Genomic DNA, 19,869 nt, shown 5'->3' with positions numbered 1-19,869 from the left:
TTCCTGGCGGTTTGAACTGCCAGGAAAAGGCTGGCGGTACGGGAAGTCGCGGGGCCCCTGGCCCACTGGCATGGGCAGTGCAGGGCCCCCTGACAGGGCCCCGTGCAGCTTTTCACTGTCTGCATAGCAGACAGTGAAAAGCGTGACGGGTGCAACTGCACCCGTCGCACGGCCGCAACACCACCGGCTCCATTTGGAGCCGGCTCCTGTGTTGCGGCCGAGATCCCCGCTGGGCCGGCGGGCGGAAAGTAGGTCGTAATGAGGGCCTCTGTCTTTTTTAGTGAATTCTTAAGGTTATATTTAAACATATGTAAATGTGTTACCTCAGAGCTAACCATACCTTCACATTAACCTCCCGCATGACATTTGGCAGACCACTAGTATGTTTGTTTGTCTATTGGCATGTCGGGATAATCAAGGAGAGCACTTTCACAGGAATGGGATCAAAGATCTTCAGTTCGTTGGTAACTTTGGAGCTGGTGGAACTGATTGTTTGACAACACGCCCCATCCCTCATCTTTGCTCCTCTTAATGAATCTTCACCAAACTTGACACACAAAACCCAGGCACAGTAAATATCGGCCAGATTTCATGTGGATTTTGAAATGACGGCACAGATATTACCAGGTGAACTTTTTAGCCACTTTAACTGTCTACCCTTAAAGAATCTGCACACATTTAAAAAACCCACGAGTAAGTGAAACATGCCACCATCTGCCAAACTTTGTGCAGATTTGTCAAACAGCAGAAAGGATAGGCAAATAAAAACCCCTTTCCAGTCAAGATAGTTCAGACCTCTGTAGCCATTCACACCCACCCACCACATTTCTGTAATCCAAAATGATTCTCAAACATCATTGAAAGTTTACATCAGAGAAAGCAAAGGCACTTCAATGAGTAAAGTTCTAGTTCCGTGTCACCTCTGATGTGTTTCCGTTCACCGCTGTTCTGCAGTGAAGAACAAAGGTTCCTGAGGGAGTTAAAATGGGAAACCTCGCTTTTTTTGGGGACCCTTTATTTCAACGCTTGACCCTTGACAAATTTGCACAAACCTGTCCATGCTAAACGCAAAACACACAAGTTTTGTGCAGATTTGTGAAATAATTTCACGGTTATTAGTAAAACGAGCAGTTTTAAAGTGGAAACTCCAATATAACCAGAACATTACATTGGCTATTGTGTGTTTGTGTGTGTGTGAGAGAGAGAGAAGGGTAAGATTTAAAACATACAATTATACTTCAATTTTATACTAGCACATACCTCCCTGTGTTGTAATGCTCCCTGAGTCCTCATGTAATAGCATAAAAAACTCATGTGCAATCCACTGACTTCCAATGTTCTGCTCTCCATGTAGTGACGGGTGCATCCTTGTGATAGAGTCGTATCCTTAGCTAAGGATTTTTGAGTGACAGCACACCAAGTGAGCAATTCTTGAGTGAGAGGACACTGAGTGAGAGGACACTGAGTGAGAGGACACTGAATGAGGCGTTCTTGAGTGACAGGACTCTGAGAAAGGGATTGTTGAGTGACAGGGCACTGAGTGAGGTATTGTTGAGTGAGAGGCTACTGAGTGAGGGATTGTTGAGTGACAGGACACTGAGCAAGGCATTCTTGAGTGATAAGACACTGAGTGAGACGTTCTTGAGTGAGAGGCTACTGAGTGAGGTATTGTTGCGAAACAGGACACTGAGCAAGGCATTGTTGAGTGATAGGACACTGAGTGAGACATTGTTGAGTTACAGGACACTGAGGGCTAAATTCACAAAGGTAAACTTAGACCTAAAGTTTAACTTTACACCTGAATTCTAACTTTACACCTGAAGTCTAAGTTTAGACCAAAAGTCTAACTTAAACTGAAAGTCTAACTTCACTACTTTTCGGTATTCACAAAATAAAGTTACTCCTAGTAAGTTTACAACTAATAATTTTACTGGTATTAACTTAACTTTATTAATAGGAAGTTTATTTGTACTAAACGTACTAGTAGTAACTTACCTTTCTGAATACGAAAAAGTAGTAAAGTTAGACTTTTGGTCTAAGGTAGTCTTTTGGTCTAAGTCAGATTTTTGTTCTAAACTTAAACTCCATGTTTAAAGCTAGACTTTTGGTCTAAACTTAGACTTTTGGTCTAACTTTACCTTTGCAAATGAGTCCCTATTTGAGGTGCTGTTGAGTGACAGGACACTGAGTGAGGCGTTTTTGAGTGGCAGGATGATTGAGTGAGGCATAGTTGAGTAACAGTGGCTGAGTGAGGCGTTGTTGAGTAACCGGATGACTGAGTGAGGCGATATTGAGTGACAGGACACTGAATGATGGATTATCGAGTGACTGGTCTCGGAATGGAACACAGACCACAGAGTGAGTAATGTTGAACTTTAACAAGACATTTCTTTGTTTTCCACAGGAACACGTCAGTTCATCGATTGTGCGCCTGAAGGTAATTTTAAAATATTACATCTACAGACTTTTATACATATGCGGATTTCATCTCAGTCGGTGATATTTGCTGGGACTACCTTTGGAAGGTACAGTCCACATCCTCTGTATTCAAGTTACCCTCATACATGGCATAGGTGTGGCCTGTAGAGCACCTTGGACTGATTACATTGCAGAATGTCTTTCCTTTCTGTCAATATGCACCTTGGTGAACTGAGTACAGGGGTGCAGTGCCCCCATTCACAACAGAGGTGGTTTGCTGAGTGGGCGCTATGTTTCAACTACATGCTTGGCAAACTTTTTACTGTATTTAGAGAAAACACATTCCGAAAATGAAAATGTATTTTCTCTTTACAAAACAACGCATCGCCCCTCCTATGCCAGGGAGTTGGCACTTTGTGACCGTTCTCCAGTTTCCATCAGTGATGGTCACCATGCCATAAATAGATCCAGGTGACTACCGCAAGGTCCTGGCACCCCTGTGCCAGCTGAGCCACCGCGCTAGGGGCTACTGTGGGAAGAGCCTAGCAAGGCTTCTCGTGCCCCTAAAGGGCCGGGGAACCACAGGTTTTGTAGGGCAGGAGACCCAGTGTTCAATAGAGGCGTTCGACCTCCACAAACCCTAAATGAGGTTCTCACTTCCTTATCCTGGTACGATTGTCCCTCCTGTGAAAGTTGTTGGGAGCAAGAGGAACAAAAGTATCAAATACAAGACCGAGCGCCTGTGGAGAGGACTCTGCTGTTCTGTGTACACCTGGCAGTCCTGACCTGACAGGGTCCCAGAAGACAGCATAGATGGAGGAATTACCTGAAAAGCCATATCTTGAGTTTTTTCCTGAAAGTGGTCAGGCCTGGTGCAGTGCCAATGGAGACAGGTAGAGAATGCCAATGTTTGGCAGCGATGGATGAAAGAGTGGCCGCCAAGCCAGGTTATAAGACTGGAGATGGGACCCTTAGTGGATCAAGAAAAGAGGCATGAAGATGGATCCTCTCTATCTCTAGCCCCACTGGTCTTTCACCTTTGAAGTGACAGATGCCATGGGTGACTGATTCAATATCAATCTTTCTGTCGCATTTTGCACTACCTGGAGACGGTGAATTAGATACTCTGGAGCGACCAGATATAAGGAGCTGCCCTAGTCTAGCCTAGAAGCAATGGATCTTTGGAGCACAGTGATGAATCTGGAAATAAGAAGAAGAATTTCCTCCACATCCTGAGAAAAGAAAAGGAAATGGCTGAAACACAATTAATCTGGTTAGACAAAATAGCTTTTTGGCATTGAAGGAAGCATAGATATTTTACAGACTCACCCAGTACAGGTGGAGGTCCAAGACCCAAGGGCCACCACTGGGGTGATGATGAAATTGGCAAAATGCCAAAAATGAAAACCTCGGTTTTGTCACAGCTACATTTAAGGGAATCATCCATTTCAGATGCTGCAGACATGCAGGAGCAGACATTTGTTTGTTCTCTGTAGGACACATGTCTGAAGTTTGAAAGCGCGTGCCAAGGAGGTCAGAGGGGTAGTGTGCCTGTTGAAGATTCGGGGGAGTGAAGAGCCCTTCGGATGCCCAGAGCAGCGGGAAGTGGCTGTGGAGTGGAGGTAGGAAGAGATACTGTCTGGCAGTTAGAAAGGACCACAGACATGAGTGCTGGTTCTCAGATACCTCGATTGCAGGTTCTCAAGGTGGAATGCGAGACCTCATCGAGCGCTGACGGCAGATCGAGAAGAACTAGAGCACCAGAGGTGCCTTGGTCAAGTAGCATTTTTCAGTCATCGATTACAGATAGTAGAGTATTTCAGTGATATGGAGTGTGAAAACCAAGAAGCCATTAGGTTCAAGATAGTTAAAAAGTTTTTTATCGATGGCCATTTCAAGAATTTTAGAAGGAAGGGTTAACCGCGAAATGGGGTAATAATTTATGGGGATCCTTGGGTCTGCTGATGGTTTCTGGAGAAGACACACCCTGGTTGCCAGCATTCTAGTACCATTGAGTTACGGAGAACTGTATTGCACATGTCCGTCAAGCCTTGGATAGGGAGTCAGAAATGAGAGTGAATGTAAGAGTGGGCCAAGGATGAAGTGGATTAGACCTTCCAGACTTCCTTGTATTTTTCAGAAGAATTAAAATCGAAGCTCTTCCTAGAAGATACAATGTTATCCCAAACCACTGATAGCATGACAGAAAACTCAAGGTGCCCTCTGGGCTGGTTCAAGATATGATTGATGTTTTCTCAAAACAATGGCTGAAGAGGACAGATGCAAACAAGCCAATGGTCAGGGGGTGGGATGTCACCAAAGCACACTCCCGGTCTGTCGTAAACAATAGTTCATCTGTGTTGTCAAATCAGACCTGAAAGCAAGCAAAGACGACCAAAGAGCACAAGATGGCCCAGCTGCTAGATAAGTGAATTCACTTCATTAACAGACACTTCAAGCTATTTAAATATTGTGTGGGGGCATTTTAGAAAAATATAACACCAAGAGCAGATCTTCAGAGAAGGGGAAAACACAGCATAGAAAGGAGAATATGATTATTGCTGCTGAATGTGTGTTAATAAACAGGAGAGGCTGTGCGCGCAGATGATGTTTCCTTTTTTACACAATTGAATAGGAATGGCAGACCTGTCTCACTAGAGTGGTCTCATAGGTTTCGGAAAATGATATATTGTATAAATCACAAACCGTGTCTCCAGTTGATGGACTCCAAGGGGCAGATTTCAGAAAAGTGGTGCTGCACACAGTCCAACTGCACCCAGGCCAGCGCCACTCTTCTTGTGACCCCTAGCACCCCCTAAAGCCACTATTTCTGCGCCGTATCTGGAGGTGGTAAGGGAACTAGGATAAAGATGCTAGTTCGGAGCTTTGCAGGATTCGTGTAAAAAAATAAAATTACGCTAATCCTGCAAAGCACATTGATGCCCATTATGATTAATGGTGTGCATCCTTTTAACGCCTGCTCTGAGCAAAGTGCTGAAAGAAATTACACAAAAGATGTTGGGGGAACACCCCCTTTGCATACATTATGCATAGCGCATCCGTGATGTAGTACAAAGGTTTACAAAGTGGTGCATTGCATGCATTGTAACACTGTGTAAATCTGCCATAGCATTTTTGCCCATCTAATGCCACATTAGCGTAAAAAAATGACGCTAATGTGTTATTGGATGGCGCAAGAGGCTCCTAAATCTGCCCCTAAGTTGTGGAGCGACAACTCTGTCCAGTATTCACAGAGTAGAAGTGAGATACCCTGAAATAGTCTTAGAGTTGGTTTGGTTCTGCTGATTTAAGAGGTTGGTTCCTTCTCATGAATTGCACCACAGCCTCCTCATAAACTGAGAAACATTCAGACATTCTTAAGCACCACTAATGATACATTTCAATAGTTTTGCACTTGGCCAGTCAACTCTTAAAAGGGAGTTAAGGGTTTTTACCTACCCGAAGGAATCTTTGACGAAAGTGCAAAACACCACATTGGTTTGCACAGTTTCCCTAATATTGCTTGCAGAGCAATAGCACATGTGGGTAAAAAATGTACTATTCAATCGGATATTCCCCTTTTTTTTCAAAATGTGCTCTGCTTCTCCCTTTTTCTCTTATACATTAAACTTCCAATCATTTTTCCACCTTCCCCCTTTCAAGCAGATTGGGAATCTGATGGAAGGGGCAGTTAGAAACTCGAGACAGCAGTATAGGACCATATTTCACAAGCTGCCCATCAAGGATCTTTTAATATGTTTACCGATACAGCATGGACACCACTTACCACCGTTGGCCACAGAAGCGGTCAGGGGCATTCGTACCCTCAACAAAACCCCTCTCATGGAGAGCGGTGGTGCCCCTTTTCCATCGATCTGCTATCACAGCCCATCACTGCAGCTGCCCGGCCTGGCCTCTTCTCAACCCTAAATCCCATGCACCGCCTGGCTGGAGCTGCGCTGTTGAGTATCTACAAGCGACTGCTCCTGGCTGTGGGACACAACCTTGGTCATGGGGAGGGGGGGCTGGACTCGGCTGTTTGGGGGGGTGGAATGGGGTAGCTTGGCAAGGACCACAGCACTCCCCTCCTGAAGGCAAGAAGGTGGCACTGATGCAGCTTTCCACCCGGGTGAGGCTGGCTGGACAGCTGATATAAAAGGAGATTGGCGCTAGATTGGCTCTAGATGCCCCAGCTGGTTTCAAGGAACACAGGGAGAACAAGGTATTGTGAACCCCAGGTGTGTGTCCATAGAACTGTGGTCCACTGAGCCTGGCGCCTGTTTTGTTAAGCTACTGCAGAGTCATCATTGCTCTGGTGTGCTTCCTGTTGTCCTGCTGGCAAGTACATTGTAAAGTAGACAACTAGATGGCCTCCTTAGGTAGTATTTACTTGATTCCACTTATTGAAGGGGCAAGGGGCAAGCAACATTGCATTTTTGCTCCATTTGTGCTTGATTATTGCAGATACCTTTATGTAGAGAATTCCAACTGGTTTAAGAGACACTAAGGGCAAAGAACTTATTGTTCTGTGCACTCCTCCTCACTGCTAGTCACCCCATGGCCCGCCCCTTTCATAAAGAAAGGATAATAAACACTGCTGCTGGGTGGGGCGATGCTCCTCCACCCTCACGGAGGAGCAGCCCCTGCTCTTATCCCATTTACAAGCAGACTTCAGGGAAGGAGTGGGGGCCTGAGACCAAGTAAGCAGATTCTACTGTGTATGCTCCAGGTATACACCATTTAAAACATCGTCTTTGTACATGGTCTTCATTGGACAGCTTTAACTCGGTAGACGGGACGCTGCTCTGAGCCGAAGTAAAGGAGCAAGGTCTGCCAATAAATCTCAAGGCTGACATTAAACAGCTATAGTGAATACTAAAGCTAGTTAGATATGCCAAGAGGGGAATGTAAAACTGAATTTGACATCAAAAATGGTCCTCCCTCCTACTTTATTTAACCTATTTGGGAACAATATGGACAAATGGCCATTGGATTTGAACTTGGATGCATGACGATGGTGGGAGAGACATTATCCTAAATACTTTTAGCCCATGATGCAGCTTTGCTTACAGCAACTGAACTACCATTGCACTGCTAAAAGGGTTCAAAACTTACTGCAGCTCTAAAATAACTCAGCACAAATATCTTAAAAACCTACATTTATGAAGCTGAACTCAAGGAATGATCTGAAGTCAACATTCAAAATCCAGACAGCCAACCTGGAGTGGGTTAAGTCTTTTCACCACCAAAGCAATTGACAAAAATGCACACCCAAATTTAAGAGTGCCTCCTGCGCCTCATTTGACGCTAATGCGGCTCAACGAGGCCAAATTCGCCGTGCCAGATTTACACAATGCATGCATTGCGCCACTTTGTAACCCTTGCGCCACATTATGCCTGCGCCAGGCATAATGTATGCATGGGGGCGTTCCCCTGTTAGGAGGACCTCAAAAATGGCGCAGTGAGATTCCACTCAGTAGTTTTTAGCTGCTATTTTTAACACCTGCACAGAGTAGGGGTTAAATGGGGCACGCCAATATTTATAATGGGCCCCTATTAACCTTGCACGATTAGCGCCAACATTTTTGTTAAAGCTAATCCTGCAATGTACTACAATAACGTCAAAATTATTCCATAACCTGCACCATGGTGTGCCGTATGTTTAATACTGCGCACACATGATGGTGTTAGGGGGCGCTGATGGGTTCTTGAATTTGGGCCTTAGTTGGGTAGAACAAATTGCGGGAAACAAGTCAGAAGACATGAGTTGGTCTAGCTTCTCCAATTATCAATGGTAGAAGATGGTTTGAGCCTGCTCTCCAACCTCAAGCTGTGGGGGCGAAGGAAGGCCCAAGGGCTTGAACTAGTGGGAAATTTCTGCGCACTTACTGCATCTTGAGGTAGGCGCAATCGTGGAGGGTCTCAGAGCTGGGCTGGGCCTAGAGGTGAGGCTCTGATCTGCATTAAACCCAGTTGTGTAGCTGAAGATGTCTCTTGCAGCATTTCTTTCACCTCTAAAGGCCCCTAAACACTTCTACCACTTCACTATATCGCTGCAACATTAAAAGAAGATGGCTACGCTGAATACTGGGGGAACCCGGGTCAATAAACAGAAGAAGATACTAAAGAGGCGCTCTCGACATCTGACGTTCACCAACCGCTATAACAGGGAGGCAGCACTATATTGCAGCATAAAAAGTATTGAGTCTACGTTCATACCAAAGGCACATGGACTGCCCATTATGTTTGGAGGCAAAAAGGAGTTTGCATGTTAAATTTAGACAAGAAGTTCTTTCCGTCTTGGCTAAAATGTGGGTCGAACAGTTCCACCACCCACTTTTTTTGGAGGCATTGAAATGATGTTATCCAATGGAGTCAGGCGCTTCCTTCAGTCCGATACCCTAATCGTCCATCTTTGGAATCAGTTTATCTCAGAATATTATACAGCTTTAAGTCTAGCCGAAAACATGTTGAATGTCTTTATATCTGGTTAATATGTCTTTTAAATTTATTGGCTTGATTGTGCATGAAACAAATGCATTTTGACATATTTTTTATATTACATGTTTATTTTCGGGTAATTTGTTTGAAAACGCTATTTTCTTCAAAGGCAGCTACAAAAGGGTGCTAATTGGAATTAAGATGTTTAGGTTCTGTTTGCCTTTCTTACATAGTTAATAAAACAATGAGCAACTGTGACACTCATTGAAATTAAGCAAGTCTATGTCATAATTGTGGATTTCCTGTACTTCCACATAATTTTCAAAGTTTGCAGGTTTCACCAAAAATATTGCTTCTATCTCAAATGGATAAAATTAATACCACAAGAGAATATTCCCCATAATTTGCATTTTTTGCCAAATATTTAAGACCTAAATTCCATATAATCCTAGTAGCCTAGAGAATGTTAAAGTTCTGAATAATTGTTGAGGATGTTATTATGATGTTTAAATCTGTATTTCATAGGCAACTGTGAAATATTTTCTGTCTTTCATGGCTCCCTGTGAACTATGGGGTTTTATACTATTTATACTTTTTATTTTTATAAATGATGAAGTAATTCAATTATTAATGTAACATTAGTTCTGATGGGGTTAATTGTGTCTCTATTGTTTTCTATGGGAGTGTGTCAATACCAGTGGTGGACAGATGTGGTGCTTTATTTACTCAAAGGCTGGGCTGGAATACATTTACTCCTGTTTTGACATCTAGTAACTTTAGAAGCGTAGTTTGTGACTAGCAATAGGTTTACTCATTTGTGGGTTTGTGTTTTCCGTGAGCGTGTTCTTCCCTCCACACAACTCCTTAAAATTCCATAAACTCCTCTCATTTAGTAGTAAATATTCCTATTTTCCAGCCACTTCCCCTGGTTCCTCCCACATTTACTACAAGAATGTAAACCAGCGTTCGCGGAGGCCCCCACACATGAGACAGAATCTTCCGCACAGGGAAGATAGAGATGGCGTAGGTTATGAATTGCATCTTTTAGTACTCAAGTAGTACTACTGGAGTCTTACGTACTACAAGGTGCAGTTTGTGAATCAGGCCCATTGCATGTAGAGATTGACTAAAAGCACAAGCGCTATTCACGTCTGACTCTTTCTGTCCATGCCTCTGTGAGTTAATCTCCATTCTCATCCTTTCTTACAGAAGCCAATTTCATGAATTAGATGAAGTCTTCTAACTCTTCGGCCTTAAGGAAGCTCTAGGACTCCCTCCTGCAACAGCCTAAGCTCAATACTTCGGAACCACTGATGTCTGTGACCAAACATGCAGCGACCGACTAACTTGTCACCTCTCGTGCCTCCTCTGTTGCCAATGGAAAGATGTTCAAAGTCTGTGGTGTGAATGGGTGTATTTAATACCAATACACAAGGGCTACATAGGGATTCAGTCGTGAACGCATCTTTGGTCTACATGGGGGCCTACAGTAGTGCCCTCGGTGTGCAACCTTCAGTCTTTGACACTCTAGTCCACATGAGGTTTGCAAAGGTGCTGGAGATGTCCTTTCTGCCCATTGCTGGACACTCTCCACACCAGGGTTAGACGCTGCCTTACCTACAGTCGGAGACACATCAGTTTCCATCCTCCAAAGCTCATGAGGGCCGCCCACGTACTGATTCAAGTCTGAAGAGCCCCTAATTAAACTCTTCCATCATCCTAGTGCAGTGCCTGCCCTTGGGAACCTTCCTCTTGTTTAAGGCTGAATTCAAGTTTGCCTATATACAGTCTTTTGGGTGGGGCATGAAACAAGGCCTTCCTTTGGTCGTGGTGTCTCTAGGATTTGAGCAGTAGAACTTCAGTCCTATAGTAAATGAATTCATCAAGGAGTTACATTAGGAACACAATCCTGTACGCAGCTTTATATGTTAAGGGGACCCTAGGTCCAAAGTACTACAGTTTCTTTCTGCATGGTAATAATTTGCTACCGTTCTCCTCTGTATTGATGTCACATGCACAATGGCTTTCATTGATATTATAACCGTAGTGTGAAAACTTCCTCTTTAGTTGGTGACAGCTACCTAAAGCTCATATTTAATAAAGCCTTGGAGCCCTCGTAGCGGGCTATACCGGCCATTAAAGACCTGCTCCAGTGCTAAAAGGGAGCGGGACTTTAATTGCTGGCATAGCCCAGCCACGGAGGGCTATAAGGCTATTAGAACATTCAGCCACTAGAGGGCAGAATATTCCAAAAAATAAAACAAAGTCCTCACGGAGCCTGAGGGGATTAAAATCCCCTCAAGCTCCATGAGATCCTTCTTCACAGCTGTTGCTGTGTACAAAGAACATTGGAATAGTGGAGCTCTGAGCTTTTACCGGCCATTAGAAGCCCGGAGCACTCCAGTGTCTCTGGTGGACCCCCCAACATTCCAATGTTCTAATTTATATTATAGCCCTCCTGATAATGTCATCCATCGCAGGACACTGGATATTGATGTAAGTCTATGTTTTATCTCTTCTGTAAGACATCTTATGATGAGAATTTAGAGTTTCTTGAGCACCCTCTCTTAGGGTGGCCTTTACAACATCAGTACTTGGGCTGGTTCTCCTGCTTCTCATCTTGCCCGTATTCTGATAGAAGTCCTCATAGGTGTGTACCATTGATGTGCCTTATTGTCCCCCAGAAGACATTTTGCACGAGCGCTTTTATGATCCTTGACCATGAAACAATAGCAGCAATGAAAGACTAACCTAAATGCAAGCTGTTCTTTGAACAGAACTGTTGAACGTGATGTTCTTCTGTGCCTGGCGATGCTCCCTGAAGATGCGGATGGTGGAGGGACCTTCATGTACCAAAGAAGGGGTTGAGTTGTTGATTGTGCACCTGCTCTTCTACCAACATTACCCGGTGAGACCCAGGGCTTCCTCCTGAGATCAGTAGACCAATAGCTTTCAGGCAGGGTTCTCCTGGAGGCCACGTCAGTAGTATGAAGGTCACAATCTTGTTATCAGTGGGTTGGAAGCCTGGTCTGGTCCAGCTTTATCATTTCACAAGTTCTTTTAGACTTCAGCAACCTGTGCCCATTTTTCAGTCTGCAGTATAGCTATAGAGCCCTGTGGGTGGGGGGCGGGGAGGTTGAAACTAGGCCAAGGATACATTGTGGCACCACCCTGTATTAGTCTACATTAACCACCCCGCGTGCCGCTGCCTGAACCTGCACCTAATAATCGATTATTGAATGATTCTGTTGAGATGAGTCTCCTGGTCTAGTATCAGGAATCAGTTTTGCTTGTTACTTTGATCAGCTTATGCTTCAGGCCACTGTGATACATGTGAAGAAGTAACTACTGGATGTGGGGTGTGGGGTGTTCAATAAAACAATAAATGTGTCTTAAACCATGGTGGTGCCTCGATCTGTGTTTCAATCCCTGTCTCATCATCATCAATTTACTTATAAGAAGACAGAGCTTCTCCAGGTTGTGTCTCAGGTGTCAGGTCCAGAGGGTGGAAGGAGAGAATCTGTGGTTGGCTGGAGTGGTAAGTTGGTCAGTGCACTTACCCCTTGGCGCCGCATACTCGATATTGTGGTCGAACAATCATAGGTCACTGTGGACGTTTTGAAGAAACAGCTCATGACATAAAAGCTTGAGGCCCAGCCTTCCATTCGAGTTGAAGAATACCCGGAGCTCCATTCAGAACCTGCAGTTACCCCATTAATACGCATTTATCTTCTGGTGAACCTGTGCAAACCGAGTGAGCGGGCAGTTTTACAGCGTTGGTAAAACTCCAGCGACTTTATAACGTGCCAGAAAGTCGCAAGTGATTTTAGCAGACAATTTTAGTGCATGTAACAAAATCGCAAACAAAATGCATGAGCTAAACCCGAGCAGTTGCAATAGGGCGATTCGGTCCCAAAGGCTTCCTTCACTCACAGGCAAACACACTTGAAACTTAAAAATGTGAAGAATTCATTCTGTGAGTCCGCATCACACCATCAACCCATAAAAGTGCCCCAGTGACTGCGATACTGAACAGGTACAGCCTTAATGACCCCGCCCCCGTGCAGGTGGCAGAGGTCTCCCCCATGTGCCTGTGCATGTAGCCATCAAGCTCTGGGTGCAGCTGTCTCGGGGCCTCGCCGGGCACTTCCGCACATCCCGATCCTGATGGCAGCCTGCTGTGGGACAGAAGCGGGCGGCACCGCACCGACAAGCTGTGGCACTCCCTGGATGGAAGAGAAGAATCGGGGGGTCACCAGCACAAGAGTCAATCCTCTGAAACTGTCACTCTAACAGGACTGTCACCTTCAAGATCCTTTCCACCATGCAGAGAGGGGGCGTGGCCTTGGCAAGGGGGCGGGGCGAGTGGGCGCTGGACACCCTGCTGTGTCCAAGCTGCACCTGCCTCACTCTCCTTCGAAAAGTTTTAAGGCGTGGGCGAAGTAGCCCCCCAGCTGCCATGGCCCCCCTGGGAAAGTGTTCTTCCTCTCTTTCACCTCAGTCTGTTTTCTTTCTCTATCTAAACTTTTATCCTCTCTGTCCACCTTTACGCCTGTCTCTGTCTGTCTACTCCGTGCCATTTTAAGGATTTTGGAAGTCCAGGGAGCCTGTTAAAGTTTAACATATATTTTAGTATTGTTTGGCATCATGCATGGTTGAGTTAGCAGAAAACGGATAATAAAATTTGAATTTTGATTCATAAAGGTCACTCCAAACTATATCTTGCCAGGCTCCCACCAGAAAGAATTTACTCCTCTGAAGCCACCTGCCATGTCCTGGGAACCTTTAGACGGAGCCCGCCGGTGCCAAGCATTCCTGAGCCCAACCCCTATTCTAGGGAGCGGTGCCCAGCTCCCCGGGTGCCTGTTCACAGGGTCGCTGTGTGATGAGCTGTGAAACAGCGTCAGACGCCAGCATGTTGTGGGCAGGTCTCGCCTAATGACCTGACAACACATCCACTGACATGGACACCACACTACACACATCATGCCTGCGCTGGAGACGCGCGTGCACCAGGCTGTGGCGCACCAGCTGCAGTGTGTGCTGTGGCCCCGTTCCTGGCAGCGCCGGCTCCTTCCGGCACACCGCGGATACGGTGCCGAGGCCAGCGCCATCGAGCATCTCATCCACCTGGATCCAGTTCAGGAATCCTTGCGTGACGCAGGCGACCTGCACTTAGCAGCTAGGACTGACTTGCGTGCACTCAGTGCATGCTCGACAAGATGTGACGCCACGGCGGGTGGTTCCTAAGGTGCCGGGGTGACAGGTCGCTCACTCATCCTACTGACCCCTCCGAAAGGTCAGGAAGCAAGAGTGCCTCACCCAAGGAATGTGCAAAGGATGCGTGACACTGACCTGTGCCTTCCCAGTGCTGGCCAAGACTCCCAGGCAAGACCTCATGATCAATGCACGCCACACCCCGTGGAAGCACATGGACTGAGTATAAATCTCCGCCCTGCAACGCGCAGAAACACCCCCTATCAGTGGAGTGTCTGATATCATGACGGTAGACATTATCAGCAAATGTCTAGTTGCGTCGCGTGAGTGTGCGATGGACCTCTTCCTGTCCTGTTGACAGGGCAGTGCCCGCGCCTCGTCATTCGAACTGTTGCTGAACTTACCTGCCTGGCCCTTAGAATTAAATGTCACTCCTGCTATAACCTCACCTCCCACCGTGCCCAAGAGCTCCGTTCCACCCCCATCCTGTGCCAATCTGACCCATCTGTGGCAGTACCAGCCCACACCCATGCCCCGGGGGCCGCATCCTATACTTACCTATGTATGTTGTAGTGTATGTAGCTGGAACGTTGGCTGGTGGTATTAGAGCACTTTACATAGCAGCAGTCAGCAGACCTCAGCATCACAGAGAGACCACTTGTCTCTTGGAGTTTTCAAGCTCATGACCCCACTAGGGAGCGGCAGGTGGGTCAGTCTCTGGTTTAAGGTGTGAGTTCAGCCGGCGTGGGCTGTCTTTTCATTTCCAGCACAGCACAGCCCTCTCAGACCCTGGCCACATCATATGAAACGCTATATGAAGCCAAATTGTTGTGTTATCCTTACAGTATGAAGACCACCTGTAAGAACCTGGATTATTAGTTGTGAAGGATGCGAGTCCCCCACAAATAATAGGCCTGCCATTGTCTTTTTACTGGGAGCCGAGTACTCCATTGTGGCACAACATGGCTCCCTCAGGGTAACAAAGCAGAGCAGCCCTCAGCCTGCCCAGGGGAGGTGGTGTGGCTAGTAACCCCAGCTCGCTGGCACTCACTAATAACACTCAATAAATGATTGTCCAGGCTGTGCTGTTTCTGTTATTCATCCAGTTGTCTTCATTCTTCATGTCACTTTCATTCATCACTACTTTCTATATATTTTGTTAAACTTAGTTGTCAATTTTCCTCATTTCTTAACTGCAATGGTTTGGTGTTCCTGCACATTTGTATGTGTTATTTGCAGTTGTTCTGGTGCAGTCACAACCCAGTGGGTGACACACCACTTTACACTGGAGAGGTTTTACGAAAAAATATTGAGTATCATGAAATTTAAGAGAAATGAAAATCAGGTGCCAGCAAAGGGAAAACACTGGATTTAGGACAGGGCATGCCCCACCATGGACCCTTTACAGGGGGGAAGCATTGTGGCCCAGATTTAAGAGGGCCTAGTGCCACCTAATGGCACATTAGCGTCATTTGTTTACGCTAATGTGACGTTAGATGTCCAAAAACACTGTGTCAGATTTACAAAGGGGCGCAATGCTTGCATTGTGCCACTTTGTAACCACTCGCGCCACATTATGCCTGCGCCAGGCATAAGGGTGTTCCGGCGTTAGGGGGGGCAAATAAATGACACAAAGAAATCTAACAGATTTGTTTGCGTCATTTTTTCAGCACTTTAAGCCCCTTAATGCCTGCTCAGAGCAGGTGTTAAAAGGAGGCTCCCATTGGCTTCAATAGGCCTCAGGGTGCTTTGCAGGATTAGCGTTAACATTTTTGACGCTAATCCTGCAAAACTGCGAACTAGCATCAAACATTCTGACACTAGTTCCTTAACTACTGCCATGGTGCGCTGTATATTAAACACGACGCACATATGGTGGCGTTAGGGGGCGCTAAGGGTCACCAGGTAAGTGGGGCTGCACTGTGTGCAGCGCTACTTTTCACAAACCTGCCCCTATCAATCAATCAATCAATCGGATAATTTATAAAGCGTGCTACTCACCCGTCAGTGTCTCAAGGCGCTGCGGGGGTCGGGGGCTACTGATCGAATAGCCATGTCTTGAGGCGTTTCCTGAATGTTGGGAGATCCTGGGTCTGTCGTAGGTGGAGCGGTAGGGAGTTTCAGGTCTTGGCGGGGAGGTGAGAGAAGGATCTTCCTCCGGCGGTGGTGCGGCGAGTGCGTGGGACGGAGGCGAGGGCGAGGCTGGCGAGGGCGAGGGTGGCGAGGCTGCCCCTATGTTTTAAAGGCTTTCTGAAACAGAGCAATCAGAGGTCAGACGTGACTGGACCGCAGATCCTATGCAGAGGAAGGTTTTTATGCCAGGGAGGGCCAAGTGCTCCCCGAGGGTACCATGGTCAGTGGCAGCTGCTGAAGAGTGAAATTGGGGTGAAGTAATCGAGCTGCGGATGGTGGCAGAAGTGGAAATGTAACAGAGGTGGGGTTTAAACCCGCGGATCCGAGGTCTGTCTTCTTTCAAACACTGGGTTTAGGTCAGCATTTTCACATTCGAAAAAAAAGCGCCTTCACTGTTCAAGTGAGAAATAAAGTTAGACAGCGTAAAAATACTTTAGCATTGTCTTCTAAAATGCTACATACCACATTATATCTGTTTCCAAACTGCAAACAAATATTCCCTTAACTCAGGGCCACTGGAATTATGTGGCACTGGAGTGCCAAGTTATGCTGCAGGGTTGAGTAAATTATGCTGCAGGGTTGAGTAAATTATGCAGCAGGGTTGAGTAAATTATGCTGCAGGAAAGGGCAAATTATGCAGCGAGATGTGGCACCTTTTTTGATGGTTTTACTTAATTATTTTGTCATTTTTGCACTTATTTACACTGGGCATTGGTTGCAGCTCATTAGTATCAGTTTAACACCCAAATAAATAAAAGATCAGTATAAGGTGACCAGTCCAGCTTTGCGAAGGACCTTCTACTGCACGTGTCCCTGCGAATTTAGAAACTTTTGAACGTTTGAGCGAGAAACAATTTTTTTGTTAAAATCCCCATATTATTCAGCGGATGATGGAATATGTGGCAAATACAGCAAATGTATAATGCAGAGAAAATCGGTTCAACCTCTGGTTCTCCCTAGAACCGGCTATTGTAACTCTTTTTAGAGGTCTCCCCAAAACCCGCCTCACCCCTCTGAGTCCATCATTCTGCAGCAAGTTTTGTCTGTGGGGTAAAAAGAAACAACCATCTCACACCCATGCGTCTCCCTCTCCACTGGACACCATAGAAGCCTGAGCGAGATGTATGAGGCTGATGTATGAGACTGATGTATGAGGCTGATGTATGAGACTGATGTATGAGGCTGATGTATGAGGCTGATGTATGAGACTGATTTATGAGGCTGATGTATGAGACTGATGTATGAGGCTGATGTATGAGACTGATGTATGAGGCTGATGTATGAGACTGATGTATGAGACTGATGTATGAGACTGATGTATGAGGCTGATGTATGAGACTGATGTATGAGGCTGATGTATGAGGCTGATGTATGAGACTGATGTATGAGACTGATGTATGAGACTGATGTATGAGACTGATGTATGAGGCTGATGTATGAGACTGATGTATGAGACTGATTTATGAGGCTGATGTATGAGACTGATGTATGAGACTGATTTATGAGGCTGATGTATGAGACTGATGTATGAGGCTGATGTATGAGACTGATGTATGAGACTGATGTATGAGACTGATGTATGAGACTGATGTATGAGACTGATGTATGAGGCTGATGTATGAGACTGATGTATGAGACTGATTTATGAGGCTGATGTATGAGACTGATGTATGAGACTGATGTATGAGGCTGATGTATGAGACTGATGTATGAGACTGATTTATGAGGCTGATGTATGAGACTGATGTATGAGGCTGATGTATATGAGACTGATGTATGAGACTGATGTATGAGGCTGATGTATGAGACTGATGTATGAGACTGATGTATGAGACTGATGTATGAGGCTGATGTATGAGACTGATGTATGAGACTGATGTATGAGGCTGATGTATGAGACTGATGTATGAGACTGATGTATGAGGCTGATGTATGAGACTGATGTATGAGGCTGATGTATGAGACTGATGTATGAGACTGATGTATGAGACTGATGTATGAGACTGATGTATGAGGCTGATGTATGAGACTGATGTATGAGGCTGATGTATGAGGCTGATGTATGAGACTGATGTATGAGGCTGATGTATGAGACTGATGTATGAGGCTGATGTATGAGGCTGATGTATGAGACTGATGTATGAGGCTGATGTATGAGACTGATGTATGAGGCTGATGTATGAGACTGATGTATGAGGCTGATGTATGAGACTGATGTATGAGACTGATGTATGAGGCTGATGTATGAGACTGATGTATGAGACTGATGTATGAGGCTGATGTATGAGGCTGATGTATGAGACTGATGTATGAGGCTGATGTATGAGGCTGATGTATATGAGACTGATGTATGAGACTGATGTATGAGGCTGATGTATGAGGCTGATGTATGAGACTGATGTATGAGACTGATGTATGAGGCTGATGTATGAGACTGATGTATGAGACTGATGTATGAGGCTGATGTATGAGACTGATGTATGAGACTGATGTATGAGGCTGATGTATGAGACTGATGTATGAGGCTGATGTATGAGACTGATGTATGAGACTGATGTATGAGACTGATGTATGAGACTGATGTATGAGGCTGATGTATGAGACTGATGTATGAGGCTGATGTATGAGGCTGATGTATGAGACTGATGTATGAGGCTGATGTATGAGACTGATGTATGAGACTGATGTATGAGACTGATGTATGAGGCTGATGTATGAGACTGATGTATGAGACTGATGTATGAGGCTGATGTATGAGACTGATGTATGAGGCTGATGTATGAGGCTGATGTATGAGGCTGATGTATGAGACTGATGTATGAGGCTGATGTATGAGGCTGATGTATATGAGACTGATGTATGAGACTGATGTATGAGACTGATGTATGAGGCTGATGTATGAGGCTGATGTATGAGGCTGATGTATGAGACTGATGTATGAGACTGATGTATGAGGCTGATGTATGAGACTGATGTATGAGACTGATGTATGAGGCTGATGTATGAGGCTGATGTATGAGGCTGATGTATGAGGCTGATGTATGAGACTGATGTATGAGACTGATGTATGAGGCTGATGTATGAGGCTGATGTATATGAGACTGATGTATGAGACTGATGTATGAGGCTGATGTATGAGGCTGATGTATGAGACTGATGTATGAGACTGATGTATGAGGCTGATGTATGAGACTGATGTATGAGACTGATGTATGAGACTGATGTATTAGACTGATGTATGAGGCTGATGTATGAGACTGATGTATGAGATTGATGTATGAGACTGATGTATGAGGCTGATGTATGAGGCTGATGTATGAGACTGATGTATGAGACTGATGTATGAGGCTGATGTATGAGACTGATGTATGAGACTGATGTATGAGACTGATGTATGAGGCTGATGTATGAGACTGATGTATGAGACTGATGTATGAGACTGATGTATGAGGCTGATGTATGAGGCTGATGTATGAGACTGATGTATGAGACTGATGTATGAGGCTGATGTATGAGACTGATGTATGAGACTGATGTATGAGGCTGATGTATGAGACTGATGTATGAGACTGATGTATGAGGCTGATGTATGAGACTGATGTATGAGGCTGATGTATGAGGCTGATGTATGAGGCTGATGTATGAGACTGATGTATGAGA

The 19,869-nt window shown here is 45.3% G+C and overlaps 1 protein-coding gene across 1 annotated transcript in view; it reads left to right on the top strand.

Annotated features, from left to right (window-relative positions):
- The window catches only part of LOC138301424 (H-2 class II histocompatibility antigen, E-S beta chain), a 62,706-nt gene extending 50,445 nt beyond the window's left edge, over window positions 1-12,261 (top strand). The window contains exons 5-6 of the mRNA XM_069241905.1: window positions 2,405-2,437; window positions 10,069-12,261. Coding sequence (XP_069098006.1) covers window positions 2,405-2,437; window positions 10,069-10,088 — 53 coding nt within the window. The 3' untranslated portion in view covers window positions 10,089-12,261. The remainder of the gene's footprint in view (window positions 1-2,404; window positions 2,438-10,068) is intronic.
- The last annotated feature ends 7,608 nt before the right edge of the window (window positions 12,262-19,869 follow it).

The sequence above is a fragment of the Pleurodeles waltl genome, chromosome 6 (assembly GCF_031143425.1).
Source record: "Pleurodeles waltl isolate 20211129_DDA chromosome 6, aPleWal1.hap1.20221129, whole genome shotgun sequence".
NCBI lineage: Eukaryota > Metazoa > Chordata > Amphibia > Caudata > Salamandridae > Pleurodeles > Pleurodeles waltl.
The sequence above is the reverse complement of the archived record's forward strand: the minus strand, read 5'-3'. Positions and strand labels throughout refer to the sequence as shown.